We start from the raw sequence: 20,828 nt of genomic DNA on the forward strand, positions 1-20,828 counted from the left end.
GTTCTATATTTTTAAAAACAGTTTTATTGGCTGTTTTGATGCTTGGACTGTCTTAAACTACGTATTTTGTATAATGAACTATTTGAGGTGAAAGACTGGACTTATATTTTGGTTTTGAAAATGGAATGGCAATGGATGACCCTAAACATTTAGAAAAGAAAATGGATAAAAAGACTTTTAAACACTACTCTAAATGCAAAGTGAAGTTACCCTCAGAAAACTGCCATGACTTATGTTTGCTGTGTCTGGGGGAAGTGCATCACTCTCTGGATTGAGATCATTGACGCTGCAGCGTGTATCCCATCGGCATCTTAAGTCTGCACCAATATCGAGAGTGGTTTCTTTGTCCCCGGCAGCGATGCCGTTGAAGTCCATCGATGCCAAAGGCAAAACAGTTGACCTTGACATGGAACACACCAGTTTTAACAGATACTGTAACTCCTTGATACCGAGTGCTGGTTACTTTCAAGGTTGAAGAGGACTCTCCTGGTGTTGAGGAAGTGAGCATGTTGGATCGCAAATCTGCACAATCCCTGTTGTCTGTATTGGAGTCCAACACTACAACCCCTTCTTTTAGGAAAACTTTTAGGGGTTTTCCACATTCAGAGAAGAGAGGGGCGTGTTCTCTGCCTCTAGATACTGCCTATTCAACAGCGGCTCATACAAATCAACAAGTGCCCTTTGCATTCACAGCAGCACAATTGGCCACTTTGTTGTCTTGGCACATGTGTGGATTCTCTTATGGCATTTCACCTGCTGGGTAGGGATGTGCACGGAACCGGTTTTGGAGGCCTCACACACAGCAGGTACTTCTGGTGATGTAAGGACTGAGGAGGTAGTAGAAAGGTGCGCTCCCACCCTGATGGTCCCTTTGCAAGTGGAGCACCGGCAGGGGGAAAGTGGAAGGAGGGATAAGTGTATCCTCCCCTGCCCTTAAAGTCAATCCCCCCCTTCAAACTTCCCCTGCCTGGTTCCTTGTACATCCTTACTGCTAAGCAAGCAAGTGTCCTTAGCCAATCTTTTCCATGAGTGGCTTATGGCTATGATGAAGATAGGTCATGGAGGTCTTCAGGGTTCAATAAAAACAAGCCTTTGGCCAAAGCTTATTCTCTTCCAGTGTGCACGCTGGCTGGTGGGCAGGGGGATGCTCCTCCTCTAGTACCAAGCAAAGTTGTGATGACAGTAGCTGCAGCCACACTGACCCTGGCTGAATCTTCTCCCCCACCAAAACCTGTACAGGTTGCAAAACAGACCCAAACCAAGGAGACGCAAGTTTTATCGACAGCTATGCAGACCGACCCTTGGGAGCCCACAATTCCTAGGCCTCCAACATCTTCCTTAAGGACACATCAGTAACATTCCTCCCCAGTACATTCGGGTGAGAGTCACTGTGGTTCATCAGATTTTGAATCCAGCACAGAGTCTACCGACCCTGACCCATTCTCTGATGTGGCAATGCCTTCACATGTATTCCCTACTGAGGAAATGAAGGCTTATCATGTCCAACTCAAGGTAATGTCTTCTGCACTGGGTCTTGATCTAAAATCACAGTTGACCACAATTGATGACCTAGTATACAGTTTTATGGCAAAGTCCTTGTCTGCACAGCCTGTCGCCTCTCTTGCCAGTAATTTCCAAGGCAACTCAATGTGCTTGGGAAGTTCCACATACTTCCATCCTTCTTCTAAAAGACTAGAAGGCCTATATAGAGTGAAAGAACAGGATAACACGTACCTGCTGAAATATACTGTACCAAACTCCCTCGTAATAGACTGTGCTACTTCTTGGTTGGATAGGTGCCACATTACTCCTGCAGATAAAGAGGGAAGGAAATTAAATGTGCTAGGCATCAAATATATATTCGATGGCATGCTTATCAGTGAAAATAGCCAACTGTATATTCAGCCTGCATGGCTAAGTACAATTATTGCCTTTGGGACACCTTAGGACAGGATTTGGATTCTCTCTCACCAGTAGAATTCAAGGCTCGCTTCAAGAAGACATTATAAACATTTGCAGACTTGACACGTTAGCAATTGAGTACCGCAAAACACCTGGTGGAATCAGATTCTAGAGCCATGAGTGCATCTATTACTTTGAGACGCCATGCTTGGTTACATTCAGCAGCTTTGCAAGTAGACATGAAAGACAGAATCAAAGGCCTCTCATTCGATGGAAAAGGTTTGTTCTCAGGACAGACAGATGCTTAAAAAATCAAAGTTCACTGTAAAAACGTTTACTTCAACTTCTTCTTCCTCTTTTATGTGGCCAAATCCAAGCCTTACATCCGTCCACTCTCCTGCTTCAGACAGCAGGACCACAGGGATTTCCAGAAAACTTACCACCTTATTCTAAGAGACACTATCCACAAAAAAATAACCAGGGCCAGTGTTATAAACAGGTGGAGGCCCAGAAGCAGCACCTTTTGAGATCAACAGCCCATCACACCTTCTGCCAACAACGGACGCATTGCTAACAGCCTTCCCCAACACCGTAGTGCTGAGTATGACTGCCTGCAACACCTATCAAGCAAAAAAGAGGGGAGGTGGGAAATCCCACCCTGACTAAGGCAAACATATATAAGAATAGTATAAAGCAGCCAAACAGTGAAGATGTATATTGACAAACAATTGACCAATAGTTAAATAATATCTAATTGCTGACACTAATGAACAATAAATCATTAAACCAAACACAACACTTCAACATGAGACAAGAATGATATGTACAATAATACTCAAGCCATCACATTATACAAAAATATTAACATGTACAATGCCAGTCAGAGATTTCCAGAGGAGGTGTGACTGAACAAGGCAAAAATAGGGCTGCTAAATGAAGTGGGCAAGGTTCAATGTTGTCCATGCAGTAGTGGAAGTTCCAAATTACAAAAAAGCAACATCAAACGTAGCCTCAATGGGGTGTAGAAGTCACCAGTCTCAGGCTTAACCCCCTTATGCCCTTTCAGGAGAATACCCACTGAACATGTAAAGATGTAGCTGAGCAGGGCAAAAAAAGGGGGTGTTGGCTTGTTTGAGAAATGCTCAATAACATCCACACAGGAGTAAAAGTTTCAAATGGCAAACACGCAAATTGCAGAGAACCAGTCGAGCATAGCTTCAATAAATTAGATGTCATCAATCAACGATTAAGCCCACTGCATGCCCCCAGGGAGGAATGCAAACTTCACAAGTCAAACGGCTCTTCCGGATACTCGCCGTTTCACAGACATAGCTTCATCCGCCTCCTGAACACCTGATTCAGTCTCACACCGGTGAGACGTGGGCCTTCTCACCCACCCACCCCATCCCTTCTAACCTACTCTCCCTGCCAAATGCCCCTATAACTGCTCTCCCTGGGAAGTTTCACCAGCCTGGCAGGCTGTGTTCCGGGGATGATTGATAAGTTACTGCACCAGCACAAGCCCTCTATAAAGGCTCTAAAAAGTGGGACAGAGATTTCTCGTCCTCCTCCTCTACTTTATCCAGCTCTTCTTAAAAAAAAAAAAAAAAAAAAGCAAAGAGAAACATTGGGAAACACCCAAGCATAAGAAATTCTATAGAAATAAAAAGGCAAAAAAGTTGAGGAAATGGAGTAATGCGTACGGGCTTCAAAGCTCTCCACTAACTTCTCAGTCATTTTGGTCTGTGACTCTCCAGAGCCACACCTTAGAGGGCCTGATCTGATCCACCAAACCAGAGACCCATTCTTAATGTGGAAATTGCAGATGTGGTCCCGGGGAATCTCCGGGACGGAGGGCCCACAAGTCAGATGACCAGTTCTGAATCAGATGAAGTCCTGAATCATTCCCCAAGTCTTTCTGCCTTTTCATACTAGAATTCACATAGCTATTCAACAAAGTCATCCATGTTCTTGGGCTCCGGCAAACAGCTGCCCAGAAAAGCCTGCCACCATCATGGGAAACACTGGTCTTCTCAATGCCCAAACATGACCTTCTCTTCCGGTTTCTGGATTGTTTTATGGATATGGATAAACAGGAATGGAAAGCACCAGCAGCAAATAGGAAGCCTGCTCACCTTGTTAATAATTTTATAGTCTTACTCAAGAAGCTGCAGACATGTTTCAGGACACTCCCATGACAACTCTGTTGTCCGGTGCCATTCTACCACAGGATGGGGACACCTCCATCAGATACCCCAACGAAAAGCTGATGGAGTCAGCCTTAAAGGGGACGAGGCAGCTTCCCTATCAGTACACACCTCTACTGCCACCTCCATCATGGTACGTCCAAGACTGCTCTGGGTGGATGAGCTACTCCAGTGTCCTCCTTCAGATCTTACTTGTCAAAAGCAAACATTCTTGAAAATAAAAAATAAAAAAGCACAGACTTTCATAGCTGATGCCACGTTGGATTCAATCAGATTCTCTTCACGTTTCATGGCCTCTATGATTGTAGCAAGGATAAACTTGTGGCTTAAACACTGGCAAGTAGACTCAGTCTCACGCATTATCCTGACTGCTACAGTACCATATACTAGGGATGTACACAAACCTGTTTGAAGGCCCTTTTACAGGCCTCTGAACAGGTTTGAACACTGCCGGGTTCGAAGGTTTGACACCGGGAGTGTGTGTCTGCCTTTAAGAGTGGGGGAGGGTGCACTCCCTCTCCCCCGCCAGCATTTCCCCCGCTGGGACTCGGTTTCCTAAAAGTCTATTGGGGTGGCAGCATACCTCCCTGCCTCACCATTGCCCCCCTTACCAGAAGTACTCGATGCACCTGCGCACGTCATGGATGAACACACATCAGTTGCACCCTCCCCCGCCCTTAATGTTATCATCCCCCAGTGTTGAACCAGCCCCCACTGGTTCTGTGCACATCGCTACCATATACTGTATCCAAACAATGTGGCGATGAAGCCCTTAAGGAAGTACTGGTCAAAACTAAGCACAAGAGGAAGGCAGCACCAGGGATAGTAAACGCCAGCCATGAAGGCTCTTTCAGCCCTTTTGTACCTTTCAGACCAAGGGGTAGAGACTCTAGACCAGGGATTCTCGACGTTGGGGCCCCAATTGTTATTGGACTTCAATTCCCATAGTCCCCAACCAAAGGCCACTGGGACTGGAGATTATGAGAGTTGAATTCCAATAACATCTGGGGACCCAACGTTGAGAATGCCTGCTCTAGACCTCCCAACAGACTCAAGGCTGTTATTAAAGCAAAAGGTGGTTCAACAAAATATTGACATTGGGGGGGTGATCCTTTTTCAATCTCAGTAATTCTTGTTTTTTATTTCTGACACTTTTTCTGGACTGTAATTGTGATGTTTTTCAGTTGGATGTTATAGGTTGCATTGGATAAGTACAGCTGGTGAAGGGAATTTTCTTTGTGTTTTCATTTCAGGATGTAAGGGAACCAGAATTTAAGGTCTATCAAAGGGGATGATTCTTTCCTATACCCACTGTATATATATACACACACACACGAATGAACTTGTACTCACATTTCTAAAATCATATCAAACAATGTTTATTTGGTACTTTCTCCACCGAATTTTTGTGACAAACTTGACTGTTCTCAATAACACTATTACAAGTTAATCTTATACCACTTAGAATACTATTTTCCCCTATATATAGCCAATTACACTTGCTTTTCAAGTCCTTACAATAGACAACTTTCTCTAATTTTATTTATTTATTTAACTAACTAACTAACTAACTAACTAACTAACATATTTTTATACCACCCAAAACTTATGTCTCTGGGCGGTTTAAGACATTAGTTAAAAACAAAAACAAGATATTTAAAATATGACAATTAAAATTTTTTAAAACAATATTCTAAAACAACATTAAAAACAATCAAAAAATCAAAACATGTAATGTATGTGTTTGATGGCAACATTTACATGGTAAAGATACAAAGATTAAGTGATAAAGACATAAGTGATAAATTGCACAAATATTTATTATTAGCTTTGATAAATTTTTGATATGTCAGGATCCTTAAATTGGACCGGACGGAAAGATATTAAGTGGGGGGAAGAGAGATCCTGGAATGTTGGGGTCCATAGATGGTTTGTACAGCTAAAACCCCCAACACTCCAGGGCCTCCCCCACTATATTTTGAGATTTCCGTCCGGTCCAATCCAAGGAATCTGATATACTGCCCGCATTCTCCACCAGATCTGTTAACAGAACTGTTCTGGAGCAGTGGTAGAACACCCTGAGACTACTTTTGGTCTTGTGTGAAGAATTAGAGAGACTACAGTGAACAGTCTGTTGTTGTATCAATTTGTGCGAAGTATTGGTTGGGAGATAATGAGAAAGATAGAGATATGGTACAATCAGATTTATTTCAGGATTTAAGGGTACAGGAAGATAAAAATCGATTAAGCAGGCAAGAAGGCAACAGAATATTAATTAGTAATGCTAATCTGGAATCTCACGAAAAGGCGTTTTCGCTTAAGGTTAGTATTATAACAGAATCAGCTCAGGGCTAGCTAGAGAAAGGGTCAGAAGAGCAGCTCTAGACTTAGAAAGGAGAAGGGGTGAGCAGAGTTAGGGAGATAGGCAGTTAGTAATACCTAATCCAATATCCAGTGGTGTGTTGATCATACAATATTAAGTTACTGTGTCAATTTGTGGCAATTGCTAAGTGCTGAAATAAAGAAACTAGGAGGGTACATAAAATGCATTTTGCATTACAAGTCCACAGCAGACTCTGAACAGAATACACAATGCTCAGGACGTTCCGTTGGAGCAACTGGGAAGCCAGTCGCTCCAATGGAACGACCCCTGTTCTAGCTGGAATGTTCCACCCAGAAAGCTCATCCAATTTACTCAGTTTTGGAGTCCAAAATGGCAGCCAGAACAGGGTCATTCCATTCTGCGCTTTTAAAAAGGGGATTCTGTTCCAAGTTCAGAACATCCCAACTCAGGACATTCTGCACACCCCTAAAAGAAACTGCACAATTGACCAGGGCTTTATGTAGTTTAGTAATATAATCACATCTTATGATCTCTGAGTATAATGCTGAGCTATGGAGGAACACTTTTTCCTAACTGTAAGGTAAAAGGTAACGTCTGCCGTCAAGTCAGTGTTGACTCCTGGCGACCACAGAGCCCTGTGGTTGTCTTTGGTAGAATACAGGAGGGGTTTACCATTGCCATTGCTTGCACAGTATGAGATGATGCCATTCAGCATCTTCCTATATCGCTGTTGCCCGATACAGGTGTTTCCCATAGTTTGGGAAACGTACCAACTGGGATTTGAACCAGCAACCTCTGGCTTGCTAATCAAGTCATTCCCTGCTGTGCCATTAGGTGGCTTTTTCTAACTGCACCATTGAAAAAGTTTCTAAGTGCTCCCAGTTCTCTACATGTCTGTGTTGGAAAGATCTGAATGGAAAGGTTGAAGAAGAATATTGTTCTGTAGATGTTCCTAAACTCGGAGCAAGTTAGGGGTGTGTCCGAACTGGTCCGGAGGCCATTCTAAAGAATGGCCGAACTGCCGGACCGGTTCGGGACCGGGCTGGTTCGGGTCCGGGTGGGGGGTATTTCTTTAAGGGCGGGAGGGCTTGCTTACCCCTCCCGCCTCTTTGCCCCCGCCAGAGGCCGTATTTAACAGTAACGGGGGCGCTGGAAACCAGCCCCCCCTGCCGCCCCCCCCACCCCGAGTGGATTAGAGGAACTGCCGCTGTCGCCCGCCCGCCAGCCCTCCCTCCCAGCTGCCCGCCCGCCCGAGTCCTCACCCGATGGCTGCTTTAACCAAAGAGAGGAGCTCACGAACAGAGCTCCTCTCGCTTTGAAATCCTGCAGGCGAGTGAAGGAGGCAGGCTTTGCGCGCGCATGCGCGCGCCACAAAGCACACCGATCGCCGGAGGCCCGGTCTACCCGCCAGGAAAATTCCTCTAATCTACCCGCCGGTAGTTCCTCTAATCCGCTCGGGGCGGCAGGGGCGGCTGGTTTCCAGCGCCCCCGTTACTCTGTTAAATATGGCCTCTGGCGGGGGCAAAGAGGCGGGAGGGGTAAGCAAGCCCTCCCCGCCCTAAAAGGAAGGCCCCCCTTCGGTGCCGGTCCGGACTGCTCCGGACCGTGCACATCCCTAGAGCAAGTTAGCAGTTTTAGTATGTACCATGAGACATATTGGAACTTTGCCATTGTGGATGCACAGATACATTCACAAAACATTAAAGCATTTCCTTCCTTTTTTTAGGGCAAGACAGTTCATCAGAGCTTAAGCATAATGAGCTCTTTCTCACAGAAAGTAAAAATACAGCAGATCCGTTCATTATCGGAAGATGTCCGGTTTTATTACAAGAAATTAAGAAGTAACAAGGAAGATCTGGAGCCAGGGAAAAAATCTAAGGTTTAACCATTGTGAACTTTACCCTGTATTAAGCAATGCATTTTAAGCACATAGATCACTTTCACAGTTTCAAGAAAATGTTGTGTTATTAATGGTGTTTCTGTCTTGCTGCTGCTTATATTTTTCAGATAGCAAATGTTTATTTTGACCCTGGTTTACAGTGTGGAAATCACTGTTATGTCGGATTGCCTTTTCTTGGTAAATGTAAGTAACTTTAATTTTTAACACCACTTTCTAGCATTCTAAATATTCCAAAAGGATATCTGGATGAAATGGTTGCTTCTCTTCCAGCTGAATCAAAATTGCAGCACAGTATATCTATGCAAGAAGATGCATGGGATTCAGACTGGGATTTGCATGATAATTTGTTCAAAGAATGGCTTGGAATAAGAGAGCGTTCCGGCACTCAGTGAGTCCATTTTCAAGTCTAATTGCTTTCTAATTGGTACTGGGCTTTTCAGGAATCGTAGTTGCATGTTAAAACAGCAAATATGTAGCACTTGCCTACGAGAAGGATGTAATGTGCAAAAAAAGATGAATGAAGTAACTTCATTTTACTGCAAGTTGTTCTCACAACTGAAGAGGAAGAAACTGCCTTTATCTTTAAGGATTTTAAAGAAATCAAAACTTAGTGTTTAAACAAATAGGGATTTTAGGCATGTTTAACTGGTCTTGTGAATTCTTATTGTATCTAGACACCGGCCCATTGGATTCTGGTTCAAACCACTTTTCAAAATGGTTTGTTGCACAGAATTGTAAAATTGCCCATATTGTTCCTATGTGCATGTGAATTTCATGAAATGTTAACACCCCACCCCACCCTGCCCTGAGTGCTAATACTTTCTCCATGCTGAATTAAATTGCTGGTCTAGATTAAGTGCTGTGTTTGAAGTGGATACGGATCTTCAGAAGGCTGTGACATCCAAAATCACAGCAGAGCTGGCCTGGCCCTCTTTACTCGGCTCACCACATCATTTGGATTTCTCACTTACCAACACAAATAGCTCATCTGTAAGTCCTGGCATTGTTGATATAGTACTAACCAATCAAAATTTAACATTTTCTTTTAATTGTTACTTTGAGACAACAAATTGAATTTAATTGTGTTCTACCAGGAAGAAGAAATTCTTCTAGAAAACCCAGCAGATGTTCCTGTTTTTGTTCAGTTTCTTCCTATAGCACTGTATTCAAATCCATCAGTTTTCGTGGATAAGCTAATAGACCGGTAAGTGGTGGCCAGAGTACAGGTTCTTCATGGATTGGTTGCCCAAACCATGCTGCTTTAAGAATTCATCAAAGTTACATAAACTGTGTGTGCGTGTGTGCTCTAATTTTAAAAAGAAAAGGGTCCTACACATGAGAGATACTGAACCCTGTCCCCTCCTGCAAGTTACCTCAATCAACAGTGCCATTCTCCAGGCATTTCTCTGGATTGGGTTCTAGTACCAGACATGTACCCTGCTGAGAGAAGAAAGTGTCTGAGAGTAGGAACTACAAGGAGGTAAACGTGGGGTGTTCATCTCACCTCACCTGCATGCTCCCCTTGCCCTTTAAAATGAGACACTCTCTTTCTACATGATTGGGGCAGGCCTACAATTTAAAGACAGGTCTGCTCTGTTGCGTGTAGTTTCCTCCTTGGGTTCACTTATTATGAGTTAGATACAAATAACTATGAGCAGAAGGAAAGTAGATGTTAGCACTGTTCCAAAAATACTTGCACAAGATTTGACATAGTTTTATAATAAACAGGCTCTGTAATAGTTCTCATACTTTGTGTGAGATGCTGGGCAGGCAGTGTCTTCACACAAGTAGGAGAATGCTTTTGGATTTAGTTTCACTTTTTCTTGTGCAGTGTTCTAGTGCAAAGCATAAATCAACCCTTCCATGAATAGAAGACACTTTCTACATGCAGAAGGGGCATCTTTGGAGCCAAATCTTTGTTTTGGAATGTCTGTCTAAAAACTACTCTGTACCCTTTGCAGATGTCTATTTATCATTCTGTAATAGTCTTATGGCTTTCTGCTTTGTCTTTTGAATGACAACAGCAGTTGGTAGTTTTGTTCAAAAGCAGAAATAATTACTGCATGCATATTCCACTGAATATGTGGAAATCGCTCATACATCTTAAAGTGTATTTAATCCCCCCCATTCATAAATATACCTAATATGTTTTTTGGCGGTTTTTTAGGTTTAACTTGAGTAAGCCAGCAGACTTCAGTTTGAGGACACTAGAATTTCAGGTCTCTAGAAACTGTGTAAGTAATCCTTTCTTCTTAATCAGTTCTGTTATATCCAGATCTTTCTCTTGAACTGGTGTGATGTACTGGTTAAAAGTGTAAATGGTGAGCTGGAAATTCCTGGTTCAAATCCCAGCTCCACCATGAATTTGTGGGAAAGCCTGAGTCAAACCACTTTCTCAGTCCTCCTACTTCTAGTATGAGGGGGAGTGTTAGTATATCATGCAGGTCTGTTTTAAGCACAATTGAGAATGTCAGTATTAGGTATTAATCTTTCCATATACTTAAAAGTATGGTCGTAGGGTGGTTGAAAGTTAGTCATTATTAAGTCTCACTGAAATTAATGGGATTTGGGTTAATTGTGAATAACTTTCTGACTATAACCCATTATTCAGTAGTCAAATCAAACTTGCTTCCAAACTCAACCAAGAGCTGCATTCATTCCCAAGTCCTAAACGAGTATACCTATAAATTGTACATTTGTTCCATCACACCTTTTACATTTTTAGTCATTTTAAGAGATGACTAAGCATACACCTAAAAATGTAATGTGCGAAAAGGTCCATAGATTCCTGTGCAATGTATTAATCATTGATAGCTCATTTCTCAAGTTGTATAAGACAGCTTTGAAGGATGATTTCCTTAAACTCAATATGAAGCTTCCCCCACCATCACCTTTTGGTTTGTTCTTACTTGGGAGGGTCTCTGATTCTTCCTTAGGACTGCTTTCCCAAGAGGCAGGAAACCTATTTTTTAATTTCCTGTATCAGAGGCACTACTGTGTACACAATGGGCTGGTTCACCTGTAATGCCAAACCACCGTTTGATGTTACATGAACAAACCTTGTGTTTATGCTCCCTCCCTCATTATTTCTAGGGAAATAAGCCTTCTGTTCAAGCATTGTGTTCCAACCCTTGTTTGGAGGACAGGTATGACCCATAGTTTGCCATTATATTTGAACCTGCAAAGTTTGTCTTAAAGAGGAATAACTCATTGAATTGAAGCACAAATAGGGAGGGAGCAATGCTGGTTCTTGTAGCACCAACCCATACCTTTGCCTCAGGACGTTATTGAAAAGTGTGGGAAAACTGGATATGGAGGGGAAATCCCACCCCTGTAAGGGACCCCCTTATTCTCCTACCAAGGGTAGGCTTCCCCTGTTTTCCCAGGGATTGGATTGACTAGGAAAATCAACAGTTATTTCTTGGTTCATTTCAAGTATCTCCAAGGCAGGCAGGGCCAAGTATTCCCAATTCTAGTTAGTTAAACTATTGCTGATAATCCTCTTTCCAGGGCTAGGTATATGCATCTCCGGGTAATGCATGGAGTGTAGTGCTATTAGGAAAACTGGTGCGTGAAGAACATCCCAATGCTGCCTGCGCATATACAGTCCGAACAGTTAGATCAGGGTGTTAAGCTTCTTCTTGGATTTGGGTCCTTTATGTTAGCAAATATCTCGCTCTCTTAGCCTCTCCCAGTGGCTCCCTCTGTTGGTTTGTTACCTTTTTGCTCTTCTCTCTTCCCCCTCCCCCATTTGAGGTTAGATAATACACTTTTTTTTGGTTGCTCTGTAAAGCACCATGTTTACAGAAGTGACTGTATAAATAATACACGTACAGATTTGTTAAATATTTCAAAGCGGAACTCATAAATTTGTAGCATTTTTTAAAAGCTAAAATCTAAGGTAAGGGGAGAAATGTATACTGTACTAACTTTTTAAATTTAAGTTGTGATTTGTGTCCCTCTTTCAAGGGCCAGGCATTGCAGAGCTCCACAGGATTTACAGAGGGGTTGTCTCGGCAATCAGTGTTAAATATAATTTTAAAGCCTGGTGAGAGAAAACCTGTCCGAGTAAAATTTACTCCAGTTCTTAATAAAACAGTTTCATCACTGATTATTGTCAGGTATGCCTCCTGATTTGTTTGAATTAATGGCACTATCTCATTTGAACTTAACACATTTTACCAAATGTCTACAGTACATATTGTCTGGTAGCTTTCAAGATGAATTGCAACAATGTTGTTTATAACTGAGTAGTTTGATAAAATATATAATTATTTGCACACATGTTCTAATTAAGACCAGTTCACACAGGATCACCTAGAGGCTGCTGTTGCATCACAGAAATTCTAATCTTGCCCCCATCCACAAGGTGATCTCCCAGAAATGTGTGGGTCCAGCAGCAGGATTACAATTGGGTTAAAGGGCAGGATTGTATAAATAGCACCTTTGCCTTCCTGGCCATGTGATTGCAGTAACTTGCATAATCATAGCAGCCCTTTTCAAGTCACTATGATTGCACAGTGGTCATGTATATGGGGGCCCCATGTGGAAGCACCTACTCATCCTCTGGGGCAATTGTATAAGTGCAGCTGGCTTCATGAAGCAGCCTTGCATATGTACAGAATTTACTAAGTCTCTTAAATGAATAAAGACGGTCAGTGGCATTTAGCCTAGAATCCAGAGACCTGCTTGAGGAGTTCCGAAAGAAAGGTTTGTGGTGCCCAGTGGGGTTCTTGATGCTGCCCTCTCACCCCTGGACTAGCAGACCCCAATGCAGGATCACAAACTGCTGTTGAGTCTCTCTTCAGTTTGCAAAAGTGGCTTGATATGTGGCAGATGTTGCTGTTTGGAAAACCTAGCAGAAGGCACTGCAGTATTAATTCAGGCCTTATTCTCCAACGTTAATGTGTGATATTTTGTATATTAATACTTGAGGAAATGAGCATTATGGCTTTTATCCAAAAGTAGCATTTCTTGTAATGAGTAACTTCACATTCCATTTTATATTTGTGGGATAGTAAGAGAACCTAGAAACAGTCATTGTTTAGTAGTGATCCCTTCTGACGTACTTTCTGCAGAAATAATCTGACTGTGATGGAAGCTTTAATGGTTAAAGGACAAGGAACAACTGAGAGCATGAGGGTTGCAGGCAAACCACCTGGGCCAGGAAGTTCTTTACGCTTCAAAATCACTGAAGCTTTACTAAAAGACTGCACTGAAAGTAAGTATTCTATGGTGAGAGATGAAGCCCAACATCAAATTGGGGTGGGTGGAGGTGAGTGAGAGAGAGTGGGTGGGGGGCACTTAACTGTGTTTATTTCACTTTTTGACTCTTAAATGCAAGATTGAAAGAGGTAAAATGACTTGATAAAAACTGAGAGGTGTGCTGTTGAGACTCCTTGTTTAATATTATGCAATACAGGGGACCCTTTTTTGTGTGGGGGTTCCATTTCAGGAAACTTCCACAAACAATGCCTCTGCGATACGAGTGCTTAACCTAACCCAAAAAACAGGGTTAGGTTCGCCACTCACGCCGATGAGTGGCTGAGAAAAAGAGTGTCCCAGCCACTTGTGCTGCCTCTTTAAGTCCCCCTGTGCACCAAATGGGGAGCCCTCCTCCCCACTCTCACTGGGAGCGGGAGTGGCTGGATGCCTTCCTCGCTGCCTCTCTATGCTTCTAGAGAGGCCCTGTGATTGCAGTAACGGGCATAATCTCTAGTCGTAACCTCTCTACCCCTTTAGAGGGGTGATGAGGAAGCCTCTTGGCCACTGGCACCACCTCTTTAAGCCTTCCAGTGTGCCAGCTCAGTAGTGGGCAGAGTTGCCCCCACTCTCCCTACTTCTTAGCGGGCCTGCCAGGAGGCTTAAAGAGTCAGCGTGTGGCTAGCAATGCAGTTATTATGAGGGTAGAACACCGTGATTACATGGAACTACCCCCACGATAACTGAATTGGTCTCCAGGCAGAGGCCCCGCAAATAGGTGAATCTGCAAAGTAAGCCCCTATGGGAAACAAAGGTCGCCTGTATTCTAGCTTGTCTAAACTGCTTTTTCTTGTTTTTCTTCAGAAACTAAATTAAAGGAACCAAATTTTACACTGAAAAGAACATTCAAAGTGGAGAATACAGGGGAACTTCAAGTTAATATAAAATCTGTGGAAATCAGTGGATATTTATGTGAAGGATATGGATTTAAAGTAGTTAACTGTCAAGAATTTGCACTAAGCCCCAATGCCTCTAAAGACATTGTCATCTTGTAAGTTTGCTTTAAAAAAAATTGACACAATTTTTCAGCTTAAATGGGGGAGAGGGGTATTTTTTTTAGTATTATACAATAAGCAGGTATTAATACTTTTTTAGTATTAATACTTTTTTAGTATTATACAATAAGCAGGTATTAGAAAATACTGTTTGCAAATTTTTTCTATATGAATGAAATCCATTAAACTGTCTTCTGTTTCTTTGTTATGAGATGTAACGGGGGTTTAACTAATGAAGAGCAGCAGCCCCATGTTCCAGAATATTATGACCTTGTCCTTTCCTTCCATAATGTTGGGCACCATAATTCCAGTTCATTTTTTGTCCCTCTCCTTAACTATAGGTCTTTTTGCCCCCCAGCAACATCCTAAAATGTGTGGGTGAAAACTCCTAGTACTGTATATTAATGTATCTGCTTCGTAATGCATACTTCAAATCAATATCCAAGTGTTAACATGAATTCAGTTACTTGGGATGTTATTTGGCTTAGGTCTGCTTGTCTTGCCTTACAAATGATTTACACTGAAAGGGTCAGTATTGGAAGAAGTTCAGTGGAGTTATTGCTGATGCATATTATTACATAATTGAAGGCTGTTTACAGAAATAATTTCTGAAGTAGAAGCTGCAAGAATCTACCGATCGCTCTCAGAAATTAATTTATTCAGTAACAGACCATAACGTTGTTAGTATCTGCCCATGAAATATTTCAGTCACCATTGTATTTTTACTTACTTACTTACTTACTTACACATGCATGTATGTAGTGGCCGATATCCAGACAAAGCGTTTTGTGCACAGAATGTATCTCATGCACAATGGGGGAAGGGCATCTTTTGCCCTTATCTAGCATTATCTACTTGCAGTAGTGGGTCTCAATTTTAACTTTTTATCTCTCAACATGAATTCCCTAATATATCACTTGCTTGAGTATTTAGTTTTCTGAATACTGGAATGTGTTCCTTTTGATACTGGGCTGTTCTGTATATGCTGATCACTTGCTGCAGCATCAGGTGATGGTTTCCTGGTATGAATTAGTCTTCAGTTAATCACTACAGATTTATCACATGGTCTCAAGTCAGGCCACATGTTGGTAGCTTGCACATTTGGGTAAGAGTAATTAAGTGTTGGGTAATGGATGTGCATTGTTTCCTTTATGGATTAGCCCATTCCGTTCAGCCAAGTAATGGGAGAATTGCATCCTAGCCCAGTTTGGAATAGGAAAAATAAAACTCTTTATTCCCAAAATAAACTTTGGGAAGGGACTGGGAATCATGTACTTCTCAAGCCCATTCCAAACATAGGGCCCTAGATCATCCCAAATAATGATGTCACTAGAGTATGTTGGGACCAACAGCCCTCCTTGCCTTTCTCATACGTACCTGATGATCCTCCAGTGGGACCCTAGAGGCATATTATGGTCCATGGGAACTACAGTTCCCATATTTCCTGGTGGCCCTCTATCCTGCCAGAGTGCATTGTCTCAATGTCTTTCGGGCCTAATGGAGGCCGGGTGTGAGCCCTCACTACAGCTAGGAAAGCTTGCTTTGGGGAGAAGGAAGGACATTATGAAGGCTGAAACAAGCCCTTGTCAAAGGGATCTGGGCTCAGTTTGACATTTTAACCTGAATTCACATAACTGATAGTATCACAGATGCTTAGTTGGTGATTATTCAACCATGGGAGGTGATGTGGATTCTTAAATATATCTTAAACTTGAACATATGAACTTGCACTTGAAGATATGAACTTGCCCTTAATTATCTGCATAAATAGTATAACATGAATGAATATTATTTTCTTTACTCTAACAGGTTTACACCAGATTTCACTACTTCCAGAGTCATTCGTGAACTGAAGTTAACTACAGCAGGAGGCTCTGAATTTATATTCATATTAAATGCATCCCTTCCTTATCACATGTTAGCAACTTGTGCAGAAGCCCTGCCCAGACCCAACTGGGAGCTGGCTCTGTATGTAATTGTCTCAGGGATAATGAGGTACTATGCATACTCTTCTTAGTATCTTGTTGAGATCTGCTAGGGGTGTGCAAATTGATTCTGGTTGAATTGGGGGCATTTGAAGATTTGACTGTCAATCAAATTGCCCTCAAAATAGAGAGCCTGATTTGGGGTTGAAATGAATCACCCCAGTTCTACCCAAATTGATTTGGGTGATTCAAATCATTTTGAGGCCCATTTTGCAGGGGAAACGGGCCTCAAAATGGTGTTCTTCCCCGGGGAGAGCTGGTCCTCGGAGGCAGGCAGTCTCACTAAGTCCAGAGCGGAGGGCTAGTCTACCCGTAAATCCCAATCAGTAGATCAGCCGTCCCCGGAAAAACAGGAGAGCTGGTCTACTGATCAGGATCGGTAAGTAGACCAGCCCTCCACTCCAGACTTCATGCGCCTGCCCACCTTGGAGGACTGGTCTATCTGTTGACCCCAATTGGTAGACCAGCTCTCCCCCGAAAAAAGTGCTATTTTGAGGCCTGTTTTTCCAGCAAAATGGGCCTCAAAATGGTGCTCAGTTCACCCAAATTGATTCAGGTGATTCATCAAGACAGATAGCCAAGTCAGCTGTACTCTATGAATCAATTCAATGGTTCTGCGATTCAGTTCGACCTTGAATCGAGTCACAGAATTTGATTAGTGCACACCCCTAGTATCTGCATGATATCCTGCTATTTCTGAGTTTGCAAATGAAAGATGTTAAAATATTCCATCTTAATATGTTTATGATAAGCATGCATATGAAATCCTATGTATTTGATGGACTGTTACTGTTACTCTTGACTTGGTACTAATAATTCTGGTTTGGATTCAGAGTTGCATGGGTGGAATGGAGCTCATGCGTAAATACTGTCCTCCTCCTCCTCCTCCCCCCAACTCCTCCCCAAAAAGCTTCATCTGACGGTGACTGTGTTCCCCACATGCAGGAGTCACAGTGGCGTGGAGGAAATCTCCAGCTATTGGGCAGAAGGTGACTGTGCCAGATTTCTCCCCACCCTGTGCCTCAACCCCTGTTCCATGGTATTCTGAAAGGTTCCCTAACCCTCAAGAGCAGCTTTTCAGTGGGGAGGGGAGGGGAAAGAATCCTTGTGTGAATTTCATTCTGCTCACATAAGTCTGGATCCAAGCCTGTGATACTAAGAAATGGGTATTCCTAGGATTGTCCATTTAAATGGGGAACTAGGCAGTCTTGAACCTGCTCCAAAACTAATCCAGAAGTTGTTAACCTCCACATACACACTGGGTTATATCCAAAGAAAGTTAGTCATATCTAAGCACCGCTGAAAACAATGAGAAGTTAGTTGTGACTGACTTGGAAACCATTCATTTCAATGGGACTTGGTCGTGACTGACTTCCTTTGGTTGAAACCCACGGTCGTCTGCTTTCAAACTGGTTTTTTTTCTTTTTTTCTTTGATCTCCATAATTGTGCTTGCTGATGCACCAGGAAAGCAATTAAAAGCAGCAGTTAATTAATAGCTGGCAGTGGGGACATCCAGACTGGCCTTGTGGTCCTGTAAATTCTGTTGTGCTAGCATAAAGGATACAGTGCAAGGTCATCACATGAAGAAAGTAACCTCTGCTCCAGACTAGTTTTTGTGCTAGCAGATGATGTTGAACTAGCATCAGTGCAACATGGTGCACTAACTAGCTATTTGTTGTATTATTTCTTGCACAAACTCATATAAGGAGGCTTGTCTTCTCTTGGCGGTAGTGCAACTTGCAGAGCACTGCCCCTGTGTGCAGTGTGACCATCACTGTGGATGCTACACAATAGGAATGAAAATCATGTTTTATCTGAATGAGCTCACTAACCCCTGTTGCATAACAATAACTAGTGGATTCATAGTACTAAAGAATTTTAAATCTCCATGTGCTTGAGAGCTTTTTGACAGTTATAACGCTGGTGATAAGTCACTGGCAGTGCAAACTCCTGATGAAAGTGCATCAGGCATGGAGGGAAAGAAATGGCTAGCCGAGAGAGAGAGAGAGAGAGAGAGTTTATGAATGAACCAGGGAGGAATTGAGAAAGATTGTGGGAGATTTGGTTTCTCACTGCATATTCCATTTCAACAGACGGTTGACTGGGAAGCTCCTGGGAGAAACTGATCCTAAATTTGGGTAGTGACAAAGCTTTCTCTGCTGGGAGTCCCCCCTCTCAGGAATTTCTGGGCAGCCTGCCATTGTCTAAGGCCTAATGAGTCGCAAGTTGTATTTGTTTGTCTAATGTTTTTCCCTACCAGATCCTGTTTTTGTGTTTGAGGTCCAATGTGTACCTTGGAAAAAACAAAGTTTTAAATTGCATATTCAATAATACATGATAAATGTAACCAAAACCGTTCTATCTCTGTCAGCATGATGGTGGTTTGTATTTGTAGAGATAGGAATTGAGTGATGTTATTGTTGGTTTGTCAGCAGAAAATAGGCTTGCCTTTGTATCTTTTCTCCTCCTACATTAATTTGGTAAGAACACTGATGCTCAGCTTGTCTTCTGCAGTGTACTCTTCCTTTTGGTGATTGGAACAGCCTATTTAGAAGCTCAAGGAATATGGGAGCCATTCAGAAGACGTCTCTCCTTTGAGGCATCCAATCCTCCCTTTGATATGGGAAGGCCATTTGATCTCAGGAGAATAGTTGGAATTTCATCTGATGGAAAGTAAGCCCTTTCTGATGACCTATTTGTTTGCAAAGTAGCATTTTTCTCCAATTTCCTTTATAAAGGTGATTTTATAAAGGAAACCACTAATATCACAATAGCTTAAGGTGATCACATATGTAGCAACAAATATTATGTGGAATTAAAATTAAGACTGGTGTAGAATGGTCTTTCAAGCTATATTATCTTGCAAATACATGAGAGTTATAAGTAAACGTATTTTTAAAATTTTGTGTATCTGAACATACAGTATGTCCTTGCATATATGTTATAGGATACAAAAGGCAATGCATGGAAGCAGCCTTTAGAGAAATGGCATAATTTTGTGGACTCTACTGTACACTAACTAAAGACATAACATTATGGAGAAAATATGCTCATAGGAAAGGTGCATAGTGTCTTAGAGGGAGAAAATTGCTCCAGGAAGGATAGATGGAAGAATGGAATTCATGCTGTGCACATTGCTGCTTACATTGTTTTGAATTCTCTGTAGTAATACACAATTCTTTGATTGGTGAGCCTATTGCATTCTGCTTTAGCAAGAGGCTCTTTTTCTCTTAAGCTTAGGGAAGATTCCATAGAGAAGCATTTCTAAAAGCTGTGTCAGCCCAAATAAATGCTTAGAATTATTTATGTGTTTTGCTGGGAGACTAATTGTGTGACTGCATCTAGCTAAATATTTGCCCAGTGAGGAGCTATAACCCATTTTTTCTTCTTCCAGCTTGAATGCACTTGGATCAGATTCTAACCACAACTCCTCCAGAGGACTCTATGGACCAGGAAGTTCCTCATCACGGTCAAACAGTCATAAGCAATGCAACTCAGCAGCCAGCCTGCACAGCAATAGAAATTCAGTTGAGGCTGATAATGTGAAATTTAAAAGCAGTCCAAATGTTACTAGCAGGACTTCCATGCAGGCAGGTTCTGCACAGTCAGCGAACAGAGCAGGTTCCCTCTTCCAGGACTCTAGTGCTACAACTCAGAATCATGCAGCAAGTAGAAGGTCCAGGGGGACAAAGCAGAACCAGCAATCAAACCAGCAGCATGCTCCAGTCTTACTAGAGCAAAATTTGTCCCAGCAACCAATAGTGCCTCAGCAACAGGAGCAGCAGACTGAAAGTTCTCTGCCTCAGTCGCAGCTTCTTACCCCATCACATTCAGAATGTGCCAGCAACACAAGGCACAGCTCAGAGGACTCGGACATTGCTGCTCTTATTGAAACCATGGACAAAGACTTTGATCATCCAGAATCCCCTTCCCCAGATGTGTTTACAGAGCAACCCCCATCTCCAGTAGCAAAAACCAAAGGTAATCCACCCTTGTTTCACCTGATTACAATTGCTTTGTAAGATGAAGTTAAGTGTGTGCATATAAAGCTGCAGTTGCTTGCTGAGAGAACTTCCTAAGTTGTACCAGAGAGCCTTGCAGCCATTTTCTCTTTCAGGGAGCCAGGGTACCTCTCTGAGCAAAATGGTCTTTTTATGCATTTCTTAGGTGACATGGGATTTTACCATATCTTCAGAAAGGGCTTAGAAATTATCATCTTCATTCCCTGATAG

General features: G+C 42.4%; 1 protein-coding gene across 2 annotated transcripts in view; it reads left to right on the forward strand.

Moving 5' to 3' along the window:
• The window catches only part of TMEM131 (transmembrane protein 131), a 125,484-nt gene that overhangs the window by 86,923 nt on the left and 17,733 nt on the right, over positions 1-20,828 (forward strand). For both annotated transcript variants that reach the window (XM_053307841.1, XM_053307842.1), the window contains exons 20-31: positions 8,180-8,332; positions 8,461-8,536; positions 8,624-8,741; positions 9,205-9,343; positions 9,448-9,557; positions 10,521-10,587; positions 12,323-12,474; positions 13,432-13,574; positions 14,420-14,606; positions 16,420-16,605; positions 19,111-19,269; positions 19,991-20,577. In XM_053307841.1, the coding sequence (XP_053163816.1) occupies positions 8,180-8,332; positions 8,461-8,536; positions 8,624-8,741; positions 9,205-9,343; positions 9,448-9,557; positions 10,521-10,587; positions 12,323-12,474; positions 13,432-13,574; positions 14,420-14,606; positions 16,420-16,605; positions 19,111-19,269; positions 19,991-20,577 (2,077 nt within the window). The remainder of the gene's footprint in view (positions 1-8,179; positions 8,333-8,460; positions 8,537-8,623; positions 8,742-9,204; positions 9,344-9,447; positions 9,558-10,520; positions 10,588-12,322; positions 12,475-13,431; positions 13,575-14,419; positions 14,607-16,419; positions 16,606-19,110; positions 19,270-19,990; positions 20,578-20,828) is intronic.

This window comes from Hemicordylus capensis, chromosome 3 (genome assembly GCF_027244095.1).
Source record: "Hemicordylus capensis ecotype Gifberg chromosome 3, rHemCap1.1.pri, whole genome shotgun sequence".
Lineage (NCBI taxonomy): Eukaryota > Metazoa > Chordata > Lepidosauria > Squamata > Cordylidae > Hemicordylus > Hemicordylus capensis.